We start from the raw sequence: 23,349 nt of genomic DNA on the forward strand, positions 1-23,349 counted from the left end.
AAGGACATGCTGGCATTTTGCCATAAGACTCATTCAAATTCAAAGAATTCCAGATAGCAAGTGACTGCTGAAGTTCATGAAGCACTCTCAGATTTTCTACATAGTTCATTACCAATACCTTGTCTGAGAGATCTGGGAAGATCAACAAGCCCGGGACTGTTTGTGTGATGCGCTGCTATACAGCTATGATAAATAACTTCAAGTCAGCTCTAGCAAGCTGAGAAAACATGCTAAAAAAGACAATTCAGACTAAAACATCGAAAAAAGTGAAATATAAAGGATACTCAAATACCTCGGTGACAAGAAAGGTACATTGTTAAAAAAAAAAAAACAAACACAAAACAGTTAAAGAGGATTTGAAAAAACTTTGTGGGGCTGGAACTAAGTCTAGAATGGTATGAAGCAAGTAGGAAGTTGGTTGCATGTAAATCCAGCTTTCGCCCACGCTCTGCTGATGAGCCAGCAGGGAGCCACCAGACTTCATGTGAAAAGCCTCAGGATGTTGCCTGCAAGGAGTATCTCTGTCAAAAGGGGAAGGCCTAATTTAAATAGTGCAACAGAGCCATCAGGGCAATACCCCACAATTATTTCTAGTAAGACAGCATTTTAAATGGTGGTGATTCAGTCTGAATTCAGATTTTCTCAGGGGTACCTCCCAGAATTTAATATCACCTACTAGAATACCAGAAATTCCTATAACACCAGTAACTCACATGGAAGGAAACTGCTTTTCAGCAGAAAAACTGTAGAACTCCTACGTAGTTCCAGCCATCACTGATCCTCTCCTCACATATCTGTTTCAATTCTTCAGAAGAACTGCCTGCCCAGCTTGAGATAGTTAGTCCCACATACAATTCCACAATTAACCATTACCTACATGTATTTGCATTTATGTCATTAAGAGACATGTTTTAAAAAGGCCTTTAAAAGTTCTAGAACTTTGCAGAAGCTTTAACATCAACTCACAAACAGTTTTCCATCTCATTTTCACAGATACGTTAATTACCAAAGTAATTAGGCTGCTTGTTAGTAAACAAAAAGCAACTTGGGGAAGTTTTGACACCAACAGTGCATCTGCTTTATTAAACCAGGTCTCAAATATCTCTGGATTTTAGTTAAATGAAGACTGCTTCCCAGTGATGCTTCTGAGCAGGCTACCACAGCCAAAGGCTGTTGCACTGGTGGGAGAAGTGTTCTCAGTCTGTAAGAGCTGATCAACAAGAATACCTGGGATTTGACACGCCTGGTTCTCTTCAGCATAACATTCATCCTTGAAGCCTGCTTTGGGGAAGCCTGGGCATCTGAGCTCAGGTCCTCAGCCTCCACTTTTTCCTTAAGATCCAAGTTAGGCTTTTGGATGCCCTAGAGAAGCAGAGCACAGGACACTGTGTTGGTCAAGCAGTGCTAATCATTCCACAGCCTATGAATCATTCTGTTTGCTAAGAAACAGGACAAGTGAAGTTACACAGCATTACACACACCATTTGGAAAAGGGACCCATTTATTAATTCACCCTTCAAATAAGAAAACTGAACACCAGCTACCAGGTTGTCAAGAGAAAAATAAACATTTCCAATTAAGCATAACATCTTTTGCCTTCTTTTCCTTCCCAACACAGTTGACTTCAGTCCTATACAAGGTCACATGACAACTTTTAGCGCTATTCTGTCACAGATAACTACACGGGTGGTTCTAGCTTGGTTGGTGCAACTGAAGCTTCTAACAGCACTGATCCCCCCCATGCGTCCCAGTTTCACATGGAGGAACACAGCACTCTCTGTGCCTTTTGGGTCTCGTCTTCACAGCATGAAAGGCAAATATCTCACCATGAGGCTGACCCCGGACTGGAAGAGCTCATAGGGATACAGGATCCGTTCATAGTGAGACTTGAGCAATGAACCCGTGCCTTTTCCTGGCAAGTAGCCAAGCCGACTGGCCACTTTAGACCATTTCTTCTCTTTGGTCACTACTTCAAAGCCTCCTTTGTTGGCAACAATCTGAAACACAGAAATAAAAAGTTAAGGGTTTTGAGCTGCTCTCACCAGCTTGAGTAAAGCAAGAATCAATTAAACTAACCAAATGTTAAAAGGTTCCATGAAGAGTGACAGAATCCTGAAATAAGCTTTCATTTCTGGAAGAACTAGTCCTTTAATAAAAAAGCACTTACTTATTGCTTTGTGTATTTATGTCATTTTTTAATTTACTAGCAAATGTAAATTGCATTCTATTGCATACTGGACAGGAGGAGTCCAACAGTTAAGGTTTAAGATGTGCTGGAAAAAATACAAAACCTACCATAAGAACAAACTGAAAAGTTAAATTCTCACCAGGCTTGCCCTCAGTTCTAAAACACAAGTCTGGCCAGCAATGAAGCCTATTCTAACAGGCCCCAACCAGAAAGGGAGTGTTGGAACTCAGAACTCTCACAAAACCCTGAAGTGAGACTACTATAAAAAGAGGGAACAGTGAATTTACCTTCCAACTGAGTCCAGTTATTATACGTGACTTCAACTGGTTTGAGACCAGTAATTCACATACAGAACTGTAACAGCTTACATCTATATGTACACAGAATTATAAACAAGACTATTTGCCTGCAAGCAATGATCATAACAGCATATGAGTTGCTTCCTCCAACACACAGGCCACATTTCCACTGCCTCCATTCCTGTTACAGTTTCACTGCCAAGCAACTTAAAACATAAATGAATTATAATTCCATTTATATTATTGCAAGACTAATATCATTTTTACAGCAGTGTAGCTTTGCATTGCATCTCTTTACACACCAAGACTAAATTTCAAGCTTAATGTTTCACATACTGTTAGAAACCTCAAGGCAAAAACATTTTGCTAACTGGAGTGAAATTTATGTTTTGCTTGGGAGGCTGAGATAAACTGTGACAGTGACAAGTAAATTCCTTAATTCTGGTTTCTCCTATAATGACACAGAGTTACACTTAGGTAAAACAATAATATTATTGATCATTATTTTTCCTCATATTTACAGAAAAAGGTCTAGAAAAACCTTTTAAAATGAAACCATTCCTGAATTTCAACTTATCTTTAAAATTTCCAGGAAAACTTGTTTTTTAAAATTATCTATGCATGAACAACAGCTAAAGAAGCCAGTAATAAACCAAATCAACTCAGAGCTGCAAATCTACAGCCAACTGAAATGTTCCAGCTCATTACAATGACCCAGATACTTTCCAGTACCCCTCTGATAGTCTGCATTTCCCAGTAAGCCACCACAGACACAAAAAGAAGAAAATACTTTAAAACATTTTATCAACTTTTCTCTGCATTTTATCAGCCTTTCCACACTTTCCTTAATACCTGACTTTGTTTAAAACTAAAATATACTCAGGTCTTTACATTTTTACTTACCTAAGAGAAATAAATCTTGATAGTAAAGGAAACTGATGCTCTAACCTAGAATCACTAGAACTACCAGAACTTTGGTCTTTTCCCTGCAAGAAGAAATCTACCTATTTATATTTATTTGCAGCTAAGTTTAAAATGGTACATATATTTTGCCAGTGCAAAACCCAATTCCAATATTGTGTGTAAACTTCAAAAGAAGTTTGGTGTGTTCACCAACCATAGCTATAGAAATATTTATTTCTAGCCAGCCTTAAGCCAAGTCTGTTTTGGAAATAAAAGTAAGTACTCCTGAAGCTGACATCATAAATTTTCAAACAGACATGTTTATAAAAACCTCTGCTGGAAGGGAGGAAGGAAAAGCTGCAACAATTAATTACAGAATTGTTGATCAGAGCTGAACTGCACACAGGCATACTGCTGCCATCCAAAAAAACACCTCGAACTCCTGCAGCTCCACCACATGTAAAAATGGAGAACTAAAACTCAAATGGCCAGCTGACATCAGGACATTCAAGCTATACAAGGTAATAAATACCTGCTGTATGGAATCCAACCAAGAGTAACTAATGTAATTACACTGTGACATGTTTGCCGTAAATGTTCAAATTAGAAATGTTTTTTAATTGTATTTTTCCCACTTACTTAATCTGCAGATTAATGAGATTAGTACTGTAACACAAGCCCTTCCTGTTGCTTGGCTTCTTGAGCTTGAATGAAAACTGAAATCCCTGTCTGCCTAGGGTCTACATATACTTACCTTGCTCAGTCCATAGAGATCCAGTATTTTTCTCTCAACCACAGGAATTTTTAAATTGGATCCTTGGAGTTCCCAGAATTTTGCTAACTGATCCAAGAAGTCCAGTTTCACTCTTGTCATTGCCTGGAATCAGTAAAGGTAGACAATTACATATGTTCAAAACCAAATGTGGCAAAAGTCCTGAGAGAAAAAAAGGTGAGTTTTTATAGCGTTTCCATTTTCAACATGCAACTTGGCAGGGGAGGCATTTCTATTGTCATGTAAAAAAACCCTAGAAATAAAAACGTTGCTAAAACATCTTTACAAAAAGAAAATTCTATATGCTTTTCTCTCTGCCTTTAAGACCCTATAAATTAAATTCCTACCAAATAATTTCTTGGTCTGAAAGCAAAATGCATGCTTATGATATAATCAGCATTCTGGGGAGAAACACAAGAAAAACTATTAAAATATACATTGGTGGGGAGAAGGGGAATTACAAACAGTTTTTATATATGCATTAACCACATAAAGGGCCTCCTCCCTGGAGGACTTCTGGGCTACTCAAGTCTCTTTCCATAAGGAAACCCATTTACAAGCCAAATGACATTTTGGTATGTGAACAAAGCAAGGCTTTGAGAAACGTTGTAGAGAAAAGAAAAAACCAGGACAGAATGGAAGTCATATTGCTTTTAATAGAGCTCACATAAGTTTTTAAATCATAAAATTAACCAGCTATAATAAGCCTATAAAAATCATTTCAAGGCTTAAAGGGCATTATCACAACAGTATGAGGTAACCAGAGGCATCAGAGCAACAGTAAATATTTTACGAGGAGAAAAAAATCACTGCCTGTGGAGCTCTGAAGGCTAGACACTGGCTGCTCTTACTACACACATGATATTTGGAATTCATTTTAGACACTTTCAGTTGAATGTGAAAAACTCCTGTGGTTATTTTGGGCAATAAAATAAAAACCAGATTTTTCTCAAAGCCAGGAAGAGTTATTTTATACAAAATAAACTACTACTGCCAAGTATAAACTGATGTGGTATATGGGCTTTTAAAGTGTCCCCCGTCCAGAAACCTGCCAAGATGCAAATCTCAAGCAGGGAGATCTCTTGCTTTCAGTGAAAACACAAAATTATATCAACAGTGGAAAAGCTCACCTCCAGTTCATTCAGGCGCTGAATTCGTGGAGTGAAACGAAAACTTTGTACTTCACATGCAAATGGAGGCTGCCAGTCCTAAACAGAGACAGAAAGACATTTTATTGCTTCCAGAAACTTCTCTGAAAAACATACAAAACTAAACACCCTAATAATGCCTGAGTAAACAAGCTTCCAACAGTAAATTAGTTTCTCAGAACAACTGGTGATATAATTTTCCAATTTCAAGACATTTTTGTGCTTATACAACAATGTTCCTCCCACATATTTTAGTTTGAAGAAAGATCCTCAGAAATTCAAAAATGTCAAAGAAAACAAGGTTCAAAACAATCTCAGCATGCACTACCTCATGCTAAGCTTAAACACGAGATACACTCTATAGCTGGTCAGTTATTTATTTGCTTTTAAAAAGGACTCCACATATCTTGCACACTGAAAAATCCTCAGTATGAACAGCAACTAAGACTAAATCAGGCACATTATAGCACATCTAATGTTTTACTCCTTGTCTACAATCATTCCAATAAAGACAAGACCACCAGTCGGGAGCCCAATTCTTCAACAGAAATGGAGCCTTAAATAATGACTTTCTCAGCACTGTCAGGGGTCAGCACAACCACAAACGCCTCCCAGCCCCATCTCTCAGAACTGCTTCATGACACCAAAACAAATAATTCAGCTTTTTAGCACCTTTTACCAAAGCCTCAGTTACAGCAGATTGTCTACCTGGCAGTGACTGCACCAGAGGAAGGACACAGCATTACAGGTGGACAAGCCACACAAAACGTTTATTATTTGCTCTGCTGCAACATATAAAGGCTTCAAGTACAACCTTAAATATTTGCAATTTCTAACAATGGAAAAGAGCAATTAATCAACCAGGTTAGTATGAAATGTCTGATTTAGTAATTATTGCAGGTTGCAAATCAACCCAACATGTGCATCCTGTGAAACCCTACAGGGCAAAGAGCTCAGCAGTCCCAGAGAAACAAATGCATCCAACAGTCAGGAAAGTTCCAGTTATCCTCAATGAACAGGATCTGGAGCCGTTCCTTGTGGCCTCTCAACCTGAGCTATGCAGCTTATTTTAGAAAGGGCAGCCCCTTGGAGGTCAAGTTTTCACCATGTCATTAAACCAATTAAACACGTTCCGGGAACCAAAACTGGTCAGGAGAGAAGAACCATGAAATCAAATCAGCAATCCCCATACTCACATCGTTCTCAGTTACATGTTTTCTTTTCAGGTTTTTACCTCTCTCACTGTTTTCAAGTCTCTTATTAACAGCTGCATTTGAAGTTTATTTGTACTTTAATAATTTAGTGATATAAGTGCCTTTTGCCAAGCTGCCTGATGTTCACCCAATGATGACCTGCCTTGCCAGGTCACTGGGCAGGTGACCGTAACTACCAAGCCACAGGAGAAATTAAGCTGCTGCCTCCTGAAGAGCTGTGCACAAGCCTAATGCCCAAACACCAACAGGTTGGCCGTCCTCCTCTTAAAGGAGCATTACCCTTCGTTCTCCCTCTTCCCCGCCCGGAGCAAACGCCCGATTTCACCTACAAAGCTTTCCCAGCTTTCACAAGTCTACTGCTGGCGTTTTGGAAGTAAAAATAACGTCAAGTCCCAGGCACTGTCATGCACTATTCACTTCCCAGCTGCTCCAGAGCAGCCTCTACAAAGCCCCACTCGGAGGTCAAAGACTCTACAGGTTCCTTGGCGTCCCTGGCACGGACACCGCGGCCTATGGAAAGCGACACACGAAACCCCGAGCGATTACGGAGCGCGGGGGAAGGACCTGCCCAGCTCCTCACGTCCTCCGCCCGGCCACAGAAGTCCCGGCCGCGGTCAGAACGCCCGGCGCATCCCGGAGACCCCCGGGGCGCACCCCTCAAGGCGGGCGGTACCTTGGGGGGCCGGATCTTGCAGATGCCAGTTTTCTCGGCCAGGCCGCGGATGCGGCCGATGAAGCCGAGCGGATCGCTGAACTCCTCCCAGCTGGGCTCGAACACAGGGCACTCGGGCGGTGGCACAAACTCGGCCGCGTAGCGCGACCCGCCGCCCCCCGCCATGGCCGCAGGGGGAGGGGGGCGCCGCCGCCGCCGGGAGCGCAGGGTGGAGAAGGGCGGCCGGGAGGTTCAGGGGCTGGGCCGGGGGTCGAGGCGCATCCCCCGGCGGCGCTGCCAGGCAGGACGGCGGGACTTGCTACCAAATGCCGCTGTCGCTGTCCCGGCCGGGGCCGCTCCCCCCGCCCGAGCCCCACTCCTCGCGTCCCGGCCTGCCGGAAGTGACGCGTATTTCTAAGTCCTCCCCGGAAGTTTTCGCACGTTGCTTTCCGATCCAAAAAGTAGTCCCTTCGCCACGCTTCTTCTGCTGAAGTGGCTTCCGCGCCCGCCGCTCCCGGTGATGTTTTCGTGACAGATTCTGGAGAAAATCCGCCCCATCCGCCACCCCTCACGGCACTGCGGGGCAGGAGGAACCGGGGTGGGTGGAGCCGCTGCCACTTCCGCCGCGGAGGAATGTGTGACGAAATGCAAGTTATTCACTTCCGGTTGTGCCGGGCCGCGTCGCCTATTGTCTGTGCCGGACGTCAGGAGCGCCGCTGGGGCACGCCCCCTCGTGGGCCACGCCTCCTCCGCAAGCCCCGCCCCGGCCATCCCTGCCCTCAGGAGCCGCCGGTGGGAGAGGAATGAGAGCGTTAGGGTGGGCAGGAGAGTCGCAGGGATCACCGGGTCCAGCTCCTGCCCCTGTGCAGGACACCCCAACAATCACACCGTGTGCGTTGTCCAAACGCTCCTTGAGCTCTGCCAGGCTGCTGCTGTGACTGCTGCCCTGGGGAGCTCTTCCGGTGCCCAGCCACCCTCTGGGGGAAAAACCTTTTCTTGATATCCAACCTAAACCTGCCCTGGCACGGCTTCAGGCCGTTCCCTCGGGTTCTGTCGCTGGTCACAGAGAGATGTGTATCGTTTACCTATCCATTGCAACACAGTCTTCCAAAGTAAATTCCATGTATTTTTGGTTTTAACCAGAACTGTGCCTTCAGTGTTTACCAAATGCCACATTTCACCTAATTCTTACTGAACCTCCATGCCGGTGTTCTTTTTCAGCCTCAGGAAAAGTTAGTTTCCTCCTCCCATTACCAGGAGGCTTTACAAGACCTGCTGCACGCAGACCGAAACCTTTATCTCCAGCATCACTTCCCTGCCAGATTAAAGATGTGTCACCCACATTTTACATGTGGGAAACACACCTCCAATGCAAATAATTTTGACAGAAGTTACAAGTAAGACCAAATTGATCTTATAAAACATTGAATAAATTGAGGTTATTATGCTATTGCTAAGTATTCTTGCATTTTGTAAGGGGTTGGTTTCTGACATAGATACCTTGTAATTTTATTTAAGACTATATAAGCATGTGGGATGCAGATGCTTCCTTACTAGCATCTAGAAATTATATATTTCTACAAGCTTCTTCCACTTTTTTTCCCTTTTATTTGGTTGTGTGTCTATTCTGATAAGCTGTACCAGATTCTTTTGAGGAAGTACATGTGTCTTGTATTCCCAATGACAGAATCACCACGTACCCAATTTCTAAGATAAGCAATGATTTAGCTAGGAATACCAGAAGGAGAAATATCTGTGCTCAAAAGCTTCATTTTGAGATCCAGTCTTTTGCTGGTTTCCCTGTAGACTCTTCAAAATTGTTTTGGTTTTATGTTAATATGTTTAGGCTAGTGGAGGTCTCTGGAAGGCAGTGCTGGCAATGTTGCATGTTTTTTTAACAGCAAAAACCTAAATATCCCAGATAACCCGAGGGGGCATTTTTTTCATGTTGGAGAAAAATGCCTGCACTTCCTCTTCTCCTCACAAGGAAACTGCAAACTGTGATGAGGAAGAACCTCGTGGTTTAGCAAGCCTTTTTTTTTTTCCTCATCATACACAAAGTTCACGTCATTAAACAGTGTTAAAGAAAAAAAAAAAGAACCATGGCTTAACAAGCTGTTTCTTCTCTAGCACACTTCATAAATTAGGAAATCGTTTGGTGCATAAATGGCAACACTACTACCAGGTGCAGCTGGGAATACATGAGATGGATGAGGAAGCAAGAAGGCATCGGGATAACCTAAAGAACACATTCAGTTCAGCCAGAATTTGAACCAGTAACTTCTTGTGGCTGTTTCCGAATACCAGCTCATTTTCAAAGGAAAAGGAGCATTTTGCACGCCGTGTTTTGCCGGTGTGGATAAAGGTCGCTTTTATTTAGCCCGTATCCCGAATCGCTACCCTCACACGGACAAGACTCAGTACGTGCAGGCCTCACAGCTCCTCCCTGCGCCCCGGCCGCAGCCGCGCACGCGCTCGGGGCCCTCCGGCCGCCCCGGGACTACAACTCCCACACGCACCGGCGCAGAGCCGCTGCCGCCCGTGCCGCGAGCGCTGATTGGCGCAGGCTGTCGGTTCAGCATGAAAGCCTATCTGTGATTGGAGGATCGGCTGGGGGCGGGGCGTCGCGCCGTTTAAGCCGCGGCGGGCCCGGTGTGGTGGCTGTTTGGCCGTTGGGGCAGTGAGGGGGCGGAAGAGGCGGCGGGATAGCCCCCCCCCTCCGGACCTCCATCCCGGGGCTTTTCCAGCGGGGCTCCCGCTGGCCACCCTCCTCCGCCCGCCTACCGGGGTGCCCGAAGTCGCTCTCCTCCTCCCGCAGAGAGCCTGGGTATCCGTACGGGCGCGATGAGCTCAGCGGGCCGCGTTGCGGGCATCCCGCGCTGCACAAGGTAGTGAGTGCGGGGCTGCTGCCGGGACACCGCGGCTCCCGGAGCCATTTCCTTACTGCGGTAGACTGGTTCGCCGTAAGGCACCTTTTGGTCTGCTCCTGTGCCTGCTGTGCGTCCTTGTTCTTTCGTCTTTCCATTTCTGCTGCTCTTCAGCAGCAAAGCGCTCATCTTGTGCCTGGGTTACCTCTTTCCTTCTAGTGTTATTTCTTCAAGTGTATCGTTTAAGGCGTTTCTAGTCCTGCTGCAAGTTTCTGCATGCAGTACTTACACTTGTGTGTATTTAATGCTTTCCTGCCGTCCCCAGAGTTTTCATGGACGTGCAGTGGGGTTCTGATCCAAGGAGCTTTGGTAAGTGGCTCCATAAAGGTCATCGTTTTCTCAGTGTCACCTACCAAATCACTTTTTCATCAAAATTCCTGATTCTCCAGGACCAGATTCTGAACTGTGTTTTCACCAAGCAGCTCTTTAGTCGAGAAGCTTCCTAGCTTCTATTATTCATGATATCATTTACAAAGAAAAGTTTGTGATCTCAATACTGAAAATGAGTCTTTGAAGGTTTTGTTGTTTTTTTCAAACTCCGCAGCTTTATGTGTAAATTTGGTGCTTGTTTGAACAGATTAAATGTTCGAATGCACTAAATACTGTTTTGAGGAAAAACACAGTATGTAGTTATACATATCCTTGATTTGATTTCTATAACGTTGACTTGCTTTCCATGTAGTACTTCAACATAAGATTTAAGAACTTGGCAGCTTCTATGTCAGTGTTGAGGGTGGACAAGCCATGTGGATAAGAACATCAAGTACACCAGAAAGGAAAGCACATGGATTCCTAGACCTACACCTGAAATTATAAGGGCTGGTGCATCAGCTAGCCTGAATTATCGTCTTTATTCCATGGTCTGTCTTTAGAAAGTGTTTTTCTGTCTGGGTGTCAGATAGATAGGGACTGTCACAGATCGGTTTCCTGTTTATTTCACAGTGGTGGCTGCTTCTAAGTGAAGAGCAATGGACTTTTTATCCCCTGAGTTCTGTCCTTCTATTCTTTTTCTCCTCTTTTCATAGTCTTCCTCTCCAAATAATGTATGAGGCTTTGCTTCCATAGCATCTTCTTTTATCTTTTCCATTGATTGGGCCTTCCTCCACAGTACGAAACACCTGCAAGTTGCTCTTTATCAGAGTTCTTGGTTCTCCTAAATGATGTGATGTCCTGTTAATACCCAGAGAATAGTCAAGCTAATTTGTGGTTTAAACTGAATCTCTGCAAAAACTTAAAATATTTTCATCTACTTTAAAACGTTGTTTAATTTTCCTGTCTGAAGCTTACGTGTCATCAGAGACTGTTTCTGTCCAGGCTGTCAACCCCCCGTGCCTCATCCAGATCTGCTGAGTCTCCGAGTCAGGACGACTTTACTCCTCTCCCATCAGTCAGTGAGCGCTTGATTCATCTTAACCCCTCCCATGAGCTCCTGGACTATTACCGCAAGAAGATTGCTGACTTCGATGAGGAGCATGAGGAGTTAGTGAAAAGGCTGGAGAAATACAAACAAGCCTATGATGACCAGGTTAGGAAATGAGTTTTTGTACAGTGATGCACTACATTCACCAGCTCAGTATTTTTATTCAGTTGAAAACTCTGCACGAAAGTCTTGGGATTTACCTGTAACATAATTGCAAGTATTAATGTATTACCAGTGAATAAGTAGATTTTGGGGGTTGATTTTAAAATCTAGCTGTCTGTCCCCTTTCAAATCAAATGGAAACATACCTGTAGGATGTTCTTCTAAAGTAATTACAGCTTGGTTATATCTTCACAGTGGGAATTTTGCATTTTTTTGTTTTTTTATATTATGGCCTGAGTTTAGATGCTCATTTCCTCTGTTGTACAGCTTCTTTCCCTTGCTTCTTGTGAAGGAGTGCTCTTTTGTCCAAATTTAATAGGCTTTAACTTATGGATATAATTTGTATTTACTGCAGTGGAATTCATAAGCTTGGCCATAAGCTGCTAAGCAGAAATCTAAAAATTTGCCTTTTAAGAGGAAGAAATCTTAGAGAATATCTGTAAGATACACAGTGCTCTGATATGGGTTATAGCATGTGTCTGCCTAGCAGTCATCTTTGTAATTGTGGATGGTTCTTTGGGAATAAAGCAGTCACTTCTGAGGTGATTGAGGTGCCACCTCAAGCCCTGGCAGTGCTTGAAGCAGCTTGAAAGGCCTTGGGGAAGTGTGTACTGTACATCTTACTGTTGTGTGGGGAAAAAGAGGAGCAAGTTGCAAAATAGTGCTTTATTCATACAGTGATGGTTGGCAGCTTCCTACACCAGCTGGAGAAAATGAAACATAGTAACTAGCTGGATTTCTCACTGCTAAATCATACAGATATTTTAATGTTTGTTCTTCAGTGATTTATTTTAAAAGTGAATGCTGTCACAGAGGCTTTGCTAGGTTTTTGTTGATGTCAGACTCCCGATACCTGTTCTCACCATCAGCACGGAAGTGCAATTGGAAACTGGAGACCCAAACTAGAGCCTTATCTCACAATTGTGTAGTGACAGTGATTCTCAGGTCGCTAAAGATGCAGCTGAAACATTTTTAAAATATTTTTTCCAATACTGCCCTCATCTGGTCAAATATTAGAGGAGAATGAAATAATTCTTAATCTGGTTCTTCTATGCCAGTTCCAGACTGAGAGCACAGGCGGCTTGTAAGTGTTGTCCAGTGCTCTGTATCAATTCAAATACCTCATTCTCTCCACTCAGCACCAGTTGCAGTGGGAAGTCCGCCACTTGGAAGAGGAGATTGGAGAGCTGCAGAAGGCTTTGAGTGATATGCAGGTGTACCTCTTCCAGGAGAAGGAGCAAGTCCTTCGCTTGTACTCAGAGAATGACCGGCTGAAACTCAGGTGGGCTGTCTTGTGTGGGGGACTGAGGCACTGCCAGCAGCAATTTGTGGTGTACTATGTTCTCAGCCAGACCTGGAGTCCTCAGAGCAGCAATTGTTCCACACTTCCTATGAAACCATACCAGCGGAGGTGCAGTGCAATCTGTTGGGCTGTTAAATATGCTTCCACTTATTATTCCTCCTGTTCTGGTAGTAGAAGGAAGAGCAGAAGTTGAACATTGGTTCAGATTTTAATTGTGTGTTACTAGTTTGAATGTGGAGTTTTGAATAAAATAATCTCTGGTGGGCTGACCTTGGCTGGATGCCAGGCACCCACCCAAGACTCTTTATCACACACCTCCTCTGCTGGACAGGGGAAAGTACAAGAAAAGACTCATGGGTCAAGATAAGGACAGAGAGATCATTTTCACCAATTACCATTACAGACAAAACAGACTTGATTGGGGGAAATGATTAACAATTAAATGCCTGGAAGGCTGGAGCCTCTGTCTTACAAAGACAGGCTGAGAAGTAGAGACTGTTCAGCCTTGAGATGAGAAGGCTCCAGGGAGCCCTTATAGCAGCCTTCTAGCACTTAAGAGGCCCAACAAGAGAGCTGGAGAGGGACTGTTACAGGAGCATGTAGTGACAGGACAAGGGGGATGTCTTTAACTGAAGGGGAGTGGGTTTAGATTAGTTGTCAGGAAATTCTTCACTATGAGGATGGTGAGGCACTGGAACAGGCTGCCAAGAGAAGCTGTGGATGCCCCATCCCTGAAAGTGTTCAAGGCCAGGTTGGGTGGGTCTCTGAGGCATCTGGTCTAGTGAAAGGCTCCCTGCCTGTGGCAAGAGGCTTGAAACTAGATTCTCTCTAAGGTTCCTTCCAACCCAAATCATTCAATGTAATCAGAATAGCATAATGAGAAATACACCCAGATTTTAAAATACCTTTCACCCATACCTCTCTTCTCCCAGCTCAACTTCACCCATGAATTTTCTTCCTCCTGAGGAGCAAAGTGGGGCAGGAAATAGGGGTTGTACCCAATTCATTGCATATTGACTCTGTTTCTTCCTCCTCACTCTTTCCCTGCTCCAGCATAAATTTTTCTGTTAAAGATTTAAGAACTTAAGTCAAAATATGTATTGGTGTGCTTTGGCACTTCTCGGGAGTGTGATGAAAAGTCTGTTACAGCCCTTGGTGTAGGTTGCTTTAAAAATAATGGACACTTACAATCTGAAAGAATTTTAGGTAGTTTGTAACTCTTAATGCAAATTCTTTCCACAATGTGGTATTGTATCAGCCTACATAGTATTGTCATACTTAAAAAGATAAATGTTCTCCAATCTCGGCAAATTGGCGGTGCTCTTGTATTGGCAACATCAAGAATGTCTTTGGCAGCTGGTTTTTCAAGCAATGTTCTCTGGAACTGCAACAGGTTGGAAAACTTGCAAGCATCAACAGGTAAAGTAAAAGGATAGTGTGTCACAGCGTTGTCATGTATTTAAAAAATCTGCTGACCCCTTCCTTTGTATTCCAGGGAAATGGAGGACAGAAAAAAAATTCAACAACTCCTGTCTGTACTGGGAAGAGATGAAGGAGAAGTTACGTATTTTCATAAGGAGCCTCCACATAAGGCAAGATCCATTTTTCTGTGTATCTCCTCTTTGGATTGTAACATGAGTATCTGTATCCCAGAGTCTGACCACAGACCAGATCTGTCCCACAAGTCAAAGGTTGCTAAATGAGCCCAAAAGGAGGAGGGATCTGTAGCAACACTGGTTTTTAATAGAAATGCTGAAAGGTAAGTAAGAACAAGCACACTGAAAGCAGGTCCTCTTAGCATCAGCCTCCTTCTACCTTCAACACATGCCTCTAAAGTGTCAGGAGTCTGAAGTCATCTGGCAAATGGTTGTCAAGAAGATGGCAAAAGCACCACAAAAAGGGGAAAAAAAAGTGCAGAAAATGACCAGGCACAATGTTTGAAGCTCACCTATCTTAGAATTTCGGTCTCTTAGAGCTTCAGTAAAGAATGTGTCAAGGCTGCTGCAGCAGTTTCCTGGGCAGAAGACTGCTGAAGATCCATGCCCTTTAGACAACACTGTGTTGCATATTCCAGAAGTGATGTTGAATTGTTTAAATAACAGTACATAAGATATGCAATGTAGTTGAACCTGCTCAAGAAAGTCATGAGAGATTCAAATATACAGAGACTATGATGGGAATATAGGATTTATTTTTGGAATAACGTGCAGAAAAAGGCTGAAATATGCTGCATTATTCATGATTGCTCTGTGCTGCTCAAGCTCTTCCAGAATCTTGCAGAAGTTTTAAAATTCCTGGTTCATGGTAGCTCTAAAATTAGGCCTATTATGAAATATCAACTTAAAGATAAGCATTGGGGTTATAACCTGCTCTTTCATGGTCTCCTTTTTTTTTTAGGTGGATTTCAGTTCAACAGTTGAGTTTCAGTATTTTTATCCCTTAGCTTTTATCCCAGGCTTGTTCAGTATCGTGAATGAACATGCCGATAAATGAATCTTCGTTTCTGTCTTGCTGAGACAAGGAGTATAAAAGGAGGAAATAGCATCATCTTCACCTTGTTCTTCTCTCTGTCTCCAAAATGCTCTTTTTCCTACTGAGGGTGCTGATTTTCATCCTAATGAAGCCATCAAAGGCAGTATTACTTTTCACTTTTTCTGGTGAAAAATATAGAGGTAGTAATGGCAAAACTCAGCCATGATAAAGGAAACTTTTCAACATGGGTATTGTGCTTGTGAATGCTTTCCTTGTCTTGTGGTAGAAGTGTGGTAATGTTGCTCTTTTGGATATCTCTTTTTAACTTTTAAAGATTTGTTCTTGATCACTTCATCTTTGGGGAAGTAGATGCTCAGTGCAGATGTCTTGTTTCTGTAGGTTACTGTTCTGCAAAGGCCAGCAGACACCCAGGAGCAAGATGATGTTTCTAGCACAGGTACCACACCAAGCTGAATAACAGCAGCTCAGCCCTTGTTTTTTTTTTGGTTTTTTTTTTGTGTCTGTCTCCTGTATGCCAAAATAATTCCTGTCTGTGAATGCTTTGGTCAATCTCCATTAAGTTCCCTAAATGTCTCCATACATATGCACGCAGTACTCTTGGCTTCCCTTCAACATCCTTTCAAATAGCCTTAGCTAGTTCTTGCTTCCCTGATGTAATCAGCTGTGGAGGAGGCTGTTCTGGAACTGTGCAGGTACCAACTGGCCAGGCACCTTTGCCACAGCCACTCCAAGCTGTCAGGTCCTGCTTGCCTTTAGGGCAAACAGTAGTGTGGGTCCATATACCTACATACTCATTTTCTCTTTTGAAATAATTGTCTCATCACATGGACTGAAATTAGCCAACACACTCAAAACTCATTCAGGCCTTGATGTTTGTGCAGCTGTGGCATTTGCCTATTCATCATTTATTTTAAGAAAACGTGTCACATTTTCTTTCTATGTATGCTGACAAAATTAGAAGGGTGCCTAAATACTGCAATATGATAGAGGGGATAAAGGTATGTGATCACCTGAAGTTCTGGAATTCTTTTATTTTGGCTAACCCTCCTGGAAGTCCTTGTGACTGTAGCAGTGGCAACCTTTTTCCTTTTCCTGTAGGCCCACCAGAGCAGAAATATGTCATGCTTGGAAAGGTACTGCAAGTACATTGGAAAACCCTTTCCTATTTCTGTTAAATTTCTTCAGTAGGTACAAAGAAGAGCACTCCAAAACCAACAGCAAAAGGAGAGAAACCAGAAAGTTCTGAGAGATATCAAAAAGCTGATGAAACACTTCTACTACAGGTAAAAACATTTACTAACTGATAGACATAAATGCTGGCTTGCAGAAAATGATGATAAAAAAATATGCTGTCTGATTAGGTAGTGTACCAGTTGTATAAATCCCTGCATCTTACTATGGATTCATGCTTTGTCAGTTTACTTAACTGTTTCTTTGCTGTGAATGTAAATTTAAGAACTGATTCTGGAAGCTTTCTGTAAGCAGATGTTCTAGTAATGTCAACTGAAATATGCTGTCCTTAAGTATAGAATGTGTAATTGATGTTATCTCCCATAATTTGATAGCAGGGATGAATTTACATTAAACCCACTGAAGATGTGCAGGGTTGGGTGTTTTGTGGAACCTTGACAAAAGCAATGTGTTTGATTAGGCATCCCCTGTAAAGTGCACTGATACAATGAAATGTTCCATTTTCTAGACTTCCATAAAAGTTTAGATACAGGTAGCATGACAGAACGAAAGACAAAATGTGCAGAATCACAAACTGTGGAAGATGCCAGAAGCTGTATGTAAAATATGAGGAAGGATGAATCACAAAAAGCAAATAATGAGCAAACCTGTGCAGCAGATATTGATGGTGGCTGCTTATCATTATTAATATTATTTGTTCAACCAAAGGTACAGCAGTGTCTGTGCATATTCCACAGGATTTGTTGGATGTGTGCAATTTAAATCTCAACAATATAAAAATCTTAATAATTAATGCTGCTCCTTATGGTATGCCTCTCTTGCCTACAGCATGATCTTTTAAAAATATATTGGTTGTTTGAAATACTTAGCATTAAAACAAAAACAAAACATGGAGAAATTGGAACTGCCAAAGGTATTATCAGGCATAGTTCATGATCTAAATCTTGGAATTGAAGAGACTTGCAAAGATAGGAGCAGAGCTGGTGTGAGGTCTTGTAATGTCTTTGCTTACGCAGGTGAAAGCCCTGCAAGCTCAGATAGAAGAACAGACACGATTAGCCAAGGAACAGGTTGAGGCACTACTCGAGGACAGGCGCATTCAGATGGAGGAAGCTGAGGTCCGGCATCGGAGGGACCAGGACAAGATAAAAACTATAACAGAAAAGTGAGTGTGAGAGCATGACTGTGATGTAGTCATGAGATGAGATGGAGCAATAGAAATGTTATGACTTTCAATGTGTTGCTTCCTGCAGCAGGCAGAAAAGCAAATTATGCAGCCATCTGGTTGTGTGTGTGGAAGATGAGTGGAATAATCTGTTTATTAAAGATCCTCACTCACATTGGAAAAGCACTTCTTTCATTAGATGAGAATTAAACTCACATTTAGACCACCTGTCTTCTTCTGTGCTTCTTCCAACTTGCAGTGATGACTGATGAAATTAAGGTAGGCACTAGGAAAGAAGTTAATTCCACTGAGATCTTTTTGCAGGCTCCGTAAGACCCAAAGCCTTTTATATGAGAGTACCCGGGACTTTCTCCAGCTCAAGTTTAGTGCCAGAGCCAATGAGAAAGCATGGATGGCAGAGAAGGACAGTCTGTTGAGGAAACTTGGCAAAGACCTGGATCATCTTGTTTTCAGCACAGAGTCAGGAAAAAAGAAGCAGAGAGAGCTGAAGAAGACGCTTCAAGAAAATGATGGAGCTTCGAAACTCCACAGCAGAGAAATAAAGGTAATACTTATTTCTCTTTGGTAGAGGCTCTTTTAATAGTTTTTGACTAGAAAATTGCAAGCGCCTTGGCTTTGGCACAATAGACAGTCAGTAGCAGCAGTTTGAAAGTTGTACTGGATTGCCTTGTTACATTGTTGTTCTACTAATCTAAATTTAAAAACCTCTCCTGCTTCAAAATCAGCATCACTTTCAAATTTCAGATAGAATGTATTGTTAGGATTTATGATAGCATGTCACTGTCAGTTTCTTTCATGCACAGGAAAAAAAAATCCCTCATTCTGTAAGCCACGTGGTAAGTGGGGCCAACAGTTTCTAACCTGCGGATTGCACATGGCTCTCTGTTCATATAAGTGCTCTGAGCTAATGGTCTTAGAATGCTGTGTCTGGATCTCCTTTGCTGCTGTAAGGGGAGAATGAGTCCTCTGAATTTGTCTTCCAGCTCTTCTCTAGCAGTCTGAATTTTTCTTCCTCTTCCACTACACTTTCAGTGAGAAGCTGGGAGGTTGGAATAAGGAATTGGAAAGTAAACAGTCAATAGGGATTTCTTTCCATCTACCCCTGGACGCAGATGCCTCTGAAACGCAGTACTCGGCAAGCAGCTATGAAAAGGGAATTAGAGCATTAGTTGAATGTTATTTTTAATGATGAGCAGTCATACAGAACTGGTAACTTAATTCAAAGGTTTTGGTAATGCGACTTGTTAGAATATGAACTCTTGTGAACTCTAGTTCCAGTTGTTAATCTTTATTTTCCTGTCATATTGGCAGTGTTATCACACTTGCTTGTCCAGAGCAGGAGAAGTTTTGTAAGCACAGTCTTGAATTAATTGTCTGTTCCTCCTGTGTCCTAGTTACTGCAAGACAAGCTAATGCAGGAAAAACACCTGTCACACATGTACAGAGAGCAGTGTGTCTCCCTGGAAGGGGAGGTGGCTAGGATCCGTGAAGAGCGAGATGCTGGCAAAGAACTTTTTAAGGTAATTAGTCTGTAGTCATCTGCTGGCTGTGTGATGATCTTCCAGCATTTTTTGTGTATAGCCTATTGAGATTTCATCTTCATAGGAACGCTCAGAAAAGATGGAGAAGCGCCTGAAACTGATGACTCAGCGATGTGAAGCCTTGGAAAAACGTCGTAGTATGGAAGTAGAGGGCTTCAAGAATGACATTAAACAGCTTCAGCAGAAACTGAAAGGGGTAGAGAAGCATATTTATAAGGTAACAGCTAAGCTTTTCTGAGGCAGACTTGTGGGCTTATCCTATAGCGGTGTATTCTCAGTATTTAATGTAGTATTTGCCTAGGGTTAAGGAAATAGTTCCTTTTCTAAGTACTCCTTTAAATATCAGTATCTGACAGAACTTGCCTCCTCTGTATTTTACAAAAAAGATTTGTCTTTGTTTATCAATTAGGCATTAAGCTTACCAGAGCTGTCCTGCCTGTACATTAGCTATGTATTTTTGCTTCCATTCTCAAAAGTTCTTATGTGGTACTTGTAGCTTAGTTAGCTCAGTCTCAAATTTAGTCTCAAAATTGCAAGGCAGTAGTTTGATTCAGAAATTTATCCTGCAAAGAAAGTGATTGTTGATTTTCTTTCTGAGAGCCATAGTGTTTGGTTCTCTTTCTGTAAGATGTAGATGATAAGTATTGTATTTTTTTTATTACTTTAGTATGTCACTTGTGATTTTGCAAAAATCACTGCAGAAGCAATGGCTGGAAGTTGAAGCTGTGTTTTCTGTAGTAGCTTCCAGATGTGTAGATGAATATCAGAACAACTTAGAGGAACAGACACAGCCTTGATGTTGCTTGGAGTTTAGGATGAGACATTTATCTATAATATGTTTGGGAGGGTGATCTTGGCATAGTTCAGACTCTCCTGCCGGATTCTAGCAGTGCTACTGATTCGTTCTTCTCTTATACTTTTGATGCACAGTTCAGTTTATGCAGACTAATGCATTTATTTTGATTAAAGGCTCCAACTTTTAATATTTTTTTGGCCTGTGGGTTTTTCAGCTTTATTCTTTAAGCAGTAACAGCAGTATATGAAAGAGGGGAAGAAGCATGTATGATGCCATTACTGTGGACTTGTATGTTTTATATCTGTGGGTATGCTCTTCATTGTATTCTCTATTTCTTAACACTGTTAACCACAAGAGGGCAGGGGAACAAAATACTTGCGAGAAGTCCCCAGAGTGATCATTCAATCCTTCTCATCACTTGAGGTCAAAATGACTAAAGATGACTAAATTTCCTGATTTTGCATATTAAAATCTTGGACCAAGAACTACATGATGACACTTTAAGAACCCATAATGGCTCAAGAGAATAGAGGGATTTTAGAGCAGCTTCCAATGCTGTGCCCTTGAAAGTGGCTGGGCTGGCATGCTATCTAGTTGCAGGGTGACAGGAAATGTCAGCCCTGGCCAGCTTGCCATCAGGAATTCTGATTATCCAGCAGCCTTTGTTCAACACAGTACAGGCCATGTGGCACTGTCTGAGTCAAGGTGTTGGACTTGAACTGCTCTTGAATCCTTTGTGGTTCGGAGGGCAGCAGGTCAGTCACAGCAGTTAGAACACCTAGTTTTAATAGCAAAAGATAAAATGTCATCTCCTGAGGTACTTAGAACTAGATACAAGTTACTTGATAAATATTTTAACTTGCCCCTTTTTTGTGTCTCCAAATAATATGAGAACTAGAGAGGAGTCAACAGGCTATGAGTCAACATGGTTATATTCTATTAAGATTTCTTCCTTGCCAGTGCTGTAATACATGAAACATAACATGAAAGCTTTATTCTTTATTTATGAAAGCTTTTTTCTTTATTTTTTATTCTGGAGCACCTTTCTATTTGTGTACTATCCAAGTGCTATTAACTTACCTTTTATAGCCAGCAAAGAGGATAGTATCCTTTAGAGTTCTCTCCTTTGTATACTTTTCTTAATACTCCCTAAATTGTATACTGTAAAGCTTTGTTTTTCTTGATGTTTTTCTTTTTTGCTTTTAGGTGGCTTTGAATTTGGGACCAGACCAGGATCTTGCAATTCTACGTGAGGTCCGCCAAGGAAACAAACTAACACGTAAAATTCAAGGAGAACTAAAAGACTTAAAAGCAAAAATCTACATCTTAGAGGATGAACTACGGCACTGCTGAAGCTGAATTATTAGCTGGCATCCTAATTTTAGGACTAGGATTTTGCAAGACTTGAATAGTCATATGTAAAAACAGCTCCTGCTTGTTTGTTTCCTGGCATCCATTGACAGAAGGTTGAGGAAATCTGCAGTTAATGTCATAAGTGTACATGAGCCATTCCTAGTGTACCAGATTATACTGCTGTTTGGGCTGAGAGGTGGCACCTGATAAAACTGACTTTAAAAGTACATGATGACTGATAAATCAGGAGTGTGTGTATGACTATCTTCATGTTTGTGGTAGAGATCAGTGTATACTGTCCTTTGCCTTTATTTGGTGCATATTATAAATCACATACAAGGTTATAATGAAATTAATAATCATAGAAGGATCCAGTTGAAGATCTGAATGTTGGCTGACATTTTCCTATGCGAGAAGCAGCTTTTAAAATAGCTCATATGATTACTGTTCTGGTGGTTAGCACATCAGGATGTAACTGGAAATTCTCATATAGAAAGTCTGCACTGAAATGTCTTACACTTGACTCCTGGACAGGATGACTATTTTAAAATGGCTCCTGTTTGCTTGGTTTTAACCTAATTGGAATGAACCTAACTGATTTAATGTGGTAGAGAAAGATAACCCATTATAGAACTCTTTTGCAAGGATGAGCAATATTTACACAAGTTCTGGACACTTGGTGGGAAGGGAGGTACAACACAACTGACATTCTACTCCTCTTCCCCTTCTTCGCAGTTTTAACATAAAGAGGAAGTCCATAATAAAGGGGATCTAGAATCTTCCTTAACCACCATATTGTCTGTCTTTGTAGCTCTAAACAAGATCATGGTTATATGCAGCAAAATCATGGTCAGCTTTTGCTACAGCAATTGTTGCTACTGAACTGTAACAAACTGGAGTGGAAGAGCAGGTGCCCAGTTGCTACATGAGAGCTGTAATTGTAGCTGTATGATGATTCTCCAGCCATATGATGATTGTCTTCATACCGGACATCACAATTCTAGAAAACAGATGAAATCATGACAAGGATGGCTTGTCATGACATGGGTTCAGGCAAGTTTATAATTGCAAATATTCATGCTTATACTGTAGCATCAGCAAATTTTGTCCACCTTGCAGCCTGAGAGCAGATCTGTAGTGGAGAAGGGATTTCAGTGCCTCTGTTTCCTACTTTCTTTACCTTATTTCTGAAGTATACACTATATAAGTTGCTAACACTTCCTTTGTCTTTGAGAACTTTGTGTGTGAGAAGCTGGTAATTTGTTTTGGATGTGGAAGTGGCCCTGCAGATCCTCCTTTAGTGTTTCATAGGTAGATTAGGAAAAGATGGATGTTTATGTGCTGTGAAGGTTTGGAGAAGGAAGAATTGTTTTTATAGCATTAGCTAAAGCAATGCAGGAGGGGAAATGCCCTTAAGACATCCATACACACGTAGTTGTGACAAGCTTTCCGTCCCTTATTCTGTACTGCAGCTTTTATTCTGTATGTTTTCTTGAGGGCAATAATCACAGACTTCAGTGTGAGTGGGTGTCAGTCTGTCCCTGGGTGCTCTACTACATTGCAGCTTGCAAGGGGCTGTTTTAAAGGATACTGCACTGATCAGTTGAGCTGGAAATGCTGAACTGTTCAGAAACTGGTTCATGAACAACTCGGGTGCCAATGAGATGTGGACAGTTTAGGAAGGGTATTTACTGCTATCCATTGTTTACTCTCACTCTTTGCTAGCTGGCTGGTACTTAGAGAAATCAAGCTAACTAAAGGGAGTTTGTATGTGAAATAACATACTACTGGCTTGAGGAGA

At 42.0% G+C, this 23,349-nt stretch overlaps 2 protein-coding genes across 5 annotated transcripts in view; one reads left to right on the forward strand and one right to left on the reverse strand.

Annotated features, from left to right (window-relative positions):
- The window catches only part of KDM5A (lysine demethylase 5A), a 47,905-nt gene extending 40,113 nt beyond the window's left edge, over window positions 1–7,792 (reverse strand). For both annotated transcript variants that reach the window (XM_062491883.1, XM_062491882.1), the window contains exons 1-5: window positions 7,198–7,792; window positions 5,293–5,370; window positions 4,145–4,267; window positions 1,827–1,997; window positions 1,228–1,362 (exon numbers count right to left, since the gene is read on the reverse strand). In XM_062491883.1, coding sequence (XP_062347867.1) covers window positions 1,228–1,362; window positions 1,827–1,997; window positions 4,145–4,267; window positions 5,293–5,370; window positions 7,198–7,362 — 672 coding nt within the window. In that variant the 5' untranslated portion in view covers window positions 7,363–7,792. The remainder of the gene's footprint in view (window positions 1–1,227; window positions 1,363–1,826; window positions 1,998–4,144; window positions 4,268–5,292; window positions 5,371–7,197) is intronic.
- A 223-nt stretch (window positions 7,793–8,015) lies between these two features.
- On the forward strand, window positions 8,016–21,767 carry CCDC77 (coiled-coil domain containing 77). Of its 3 annotated transcripts, none has more exons than XM_062490990.1 (12): window positions 8,016–8,288; window positions 8,398–8,573; window positions 11,418–11,628; window positions 12,825–12,967; window positions 14,484–14,580; window positions 15,860–15,917; window positions 16,667–16,764; window positions 17,689–17,837; window positions 18,162–18,402; window positions 19,253–19,378; window positions 19,464–19,616; window positions 21,402–21,767. In XM_062490990.1, exons 1-12 carry the CDS (start codon window positions 8,247–8,249, stop codon window positions 21,546–21,548), a joined length of 1,641 nt encoding a protein of 546 aa, XP_062346974.1. In that variant the 5' UTR covers window positions 8,016–8,246; the 3' UTR covers window positions 21,549–21,767. The 3 variants fall into 3 exon arrangements, with proteins under 3 accessions (XP_062346974.1, XP_062346976.1, XP_062346977.1); XM_062490992.1 differs by having other exon boundaries at window positions 16,670–16,764; XM_062490993.1 differs by lacking the exons at window positions 8,016–8,288; window positions 8,398–8,573 and adding an exon at window positions 10,021–10,064.
- Window positions 21,768–23,349: the final 1,582 nt, after the last annotated feature.

The sequence above is a fragment of the Cinclus cinclus genome, chromosome 4, assembly GCF_963662255.1.
Source record: "Cinclus cinclus chromosome 4, bCinCin1.1, whole genome shotgun sequence".
Lineage (NCBI taxonomy): Eukaryota > Metazoa > Chordata > Aves > Passeriformes > Cinclidae > Cinclus > Cinclus cinclus.

Bases quoted from the DNA above. Each gene is read 5' to 3' on its own strand.
- CCDC77 (XM_062490990.1), top strand. From the start codon at position 8,247: ATGTGTATCGTTTACCTATCCATTGCAACACAGTCTTCCAAA. The intron at 14,581-15,859 runs GCAAGATCCATT...TTGTTTCTGTAG, and splicing joins ATAAGGAGCCTCCACATAAG to GTTACTGTTCTGCAAAGGCC. The intron at 17,838-18,161 runs GTGAGTGTGAGA...ATCTTTTTGCAG, and splicing joins ATAAAAACTATAACAGAAAA to GCTCCGTAAGACCCAAAGCC.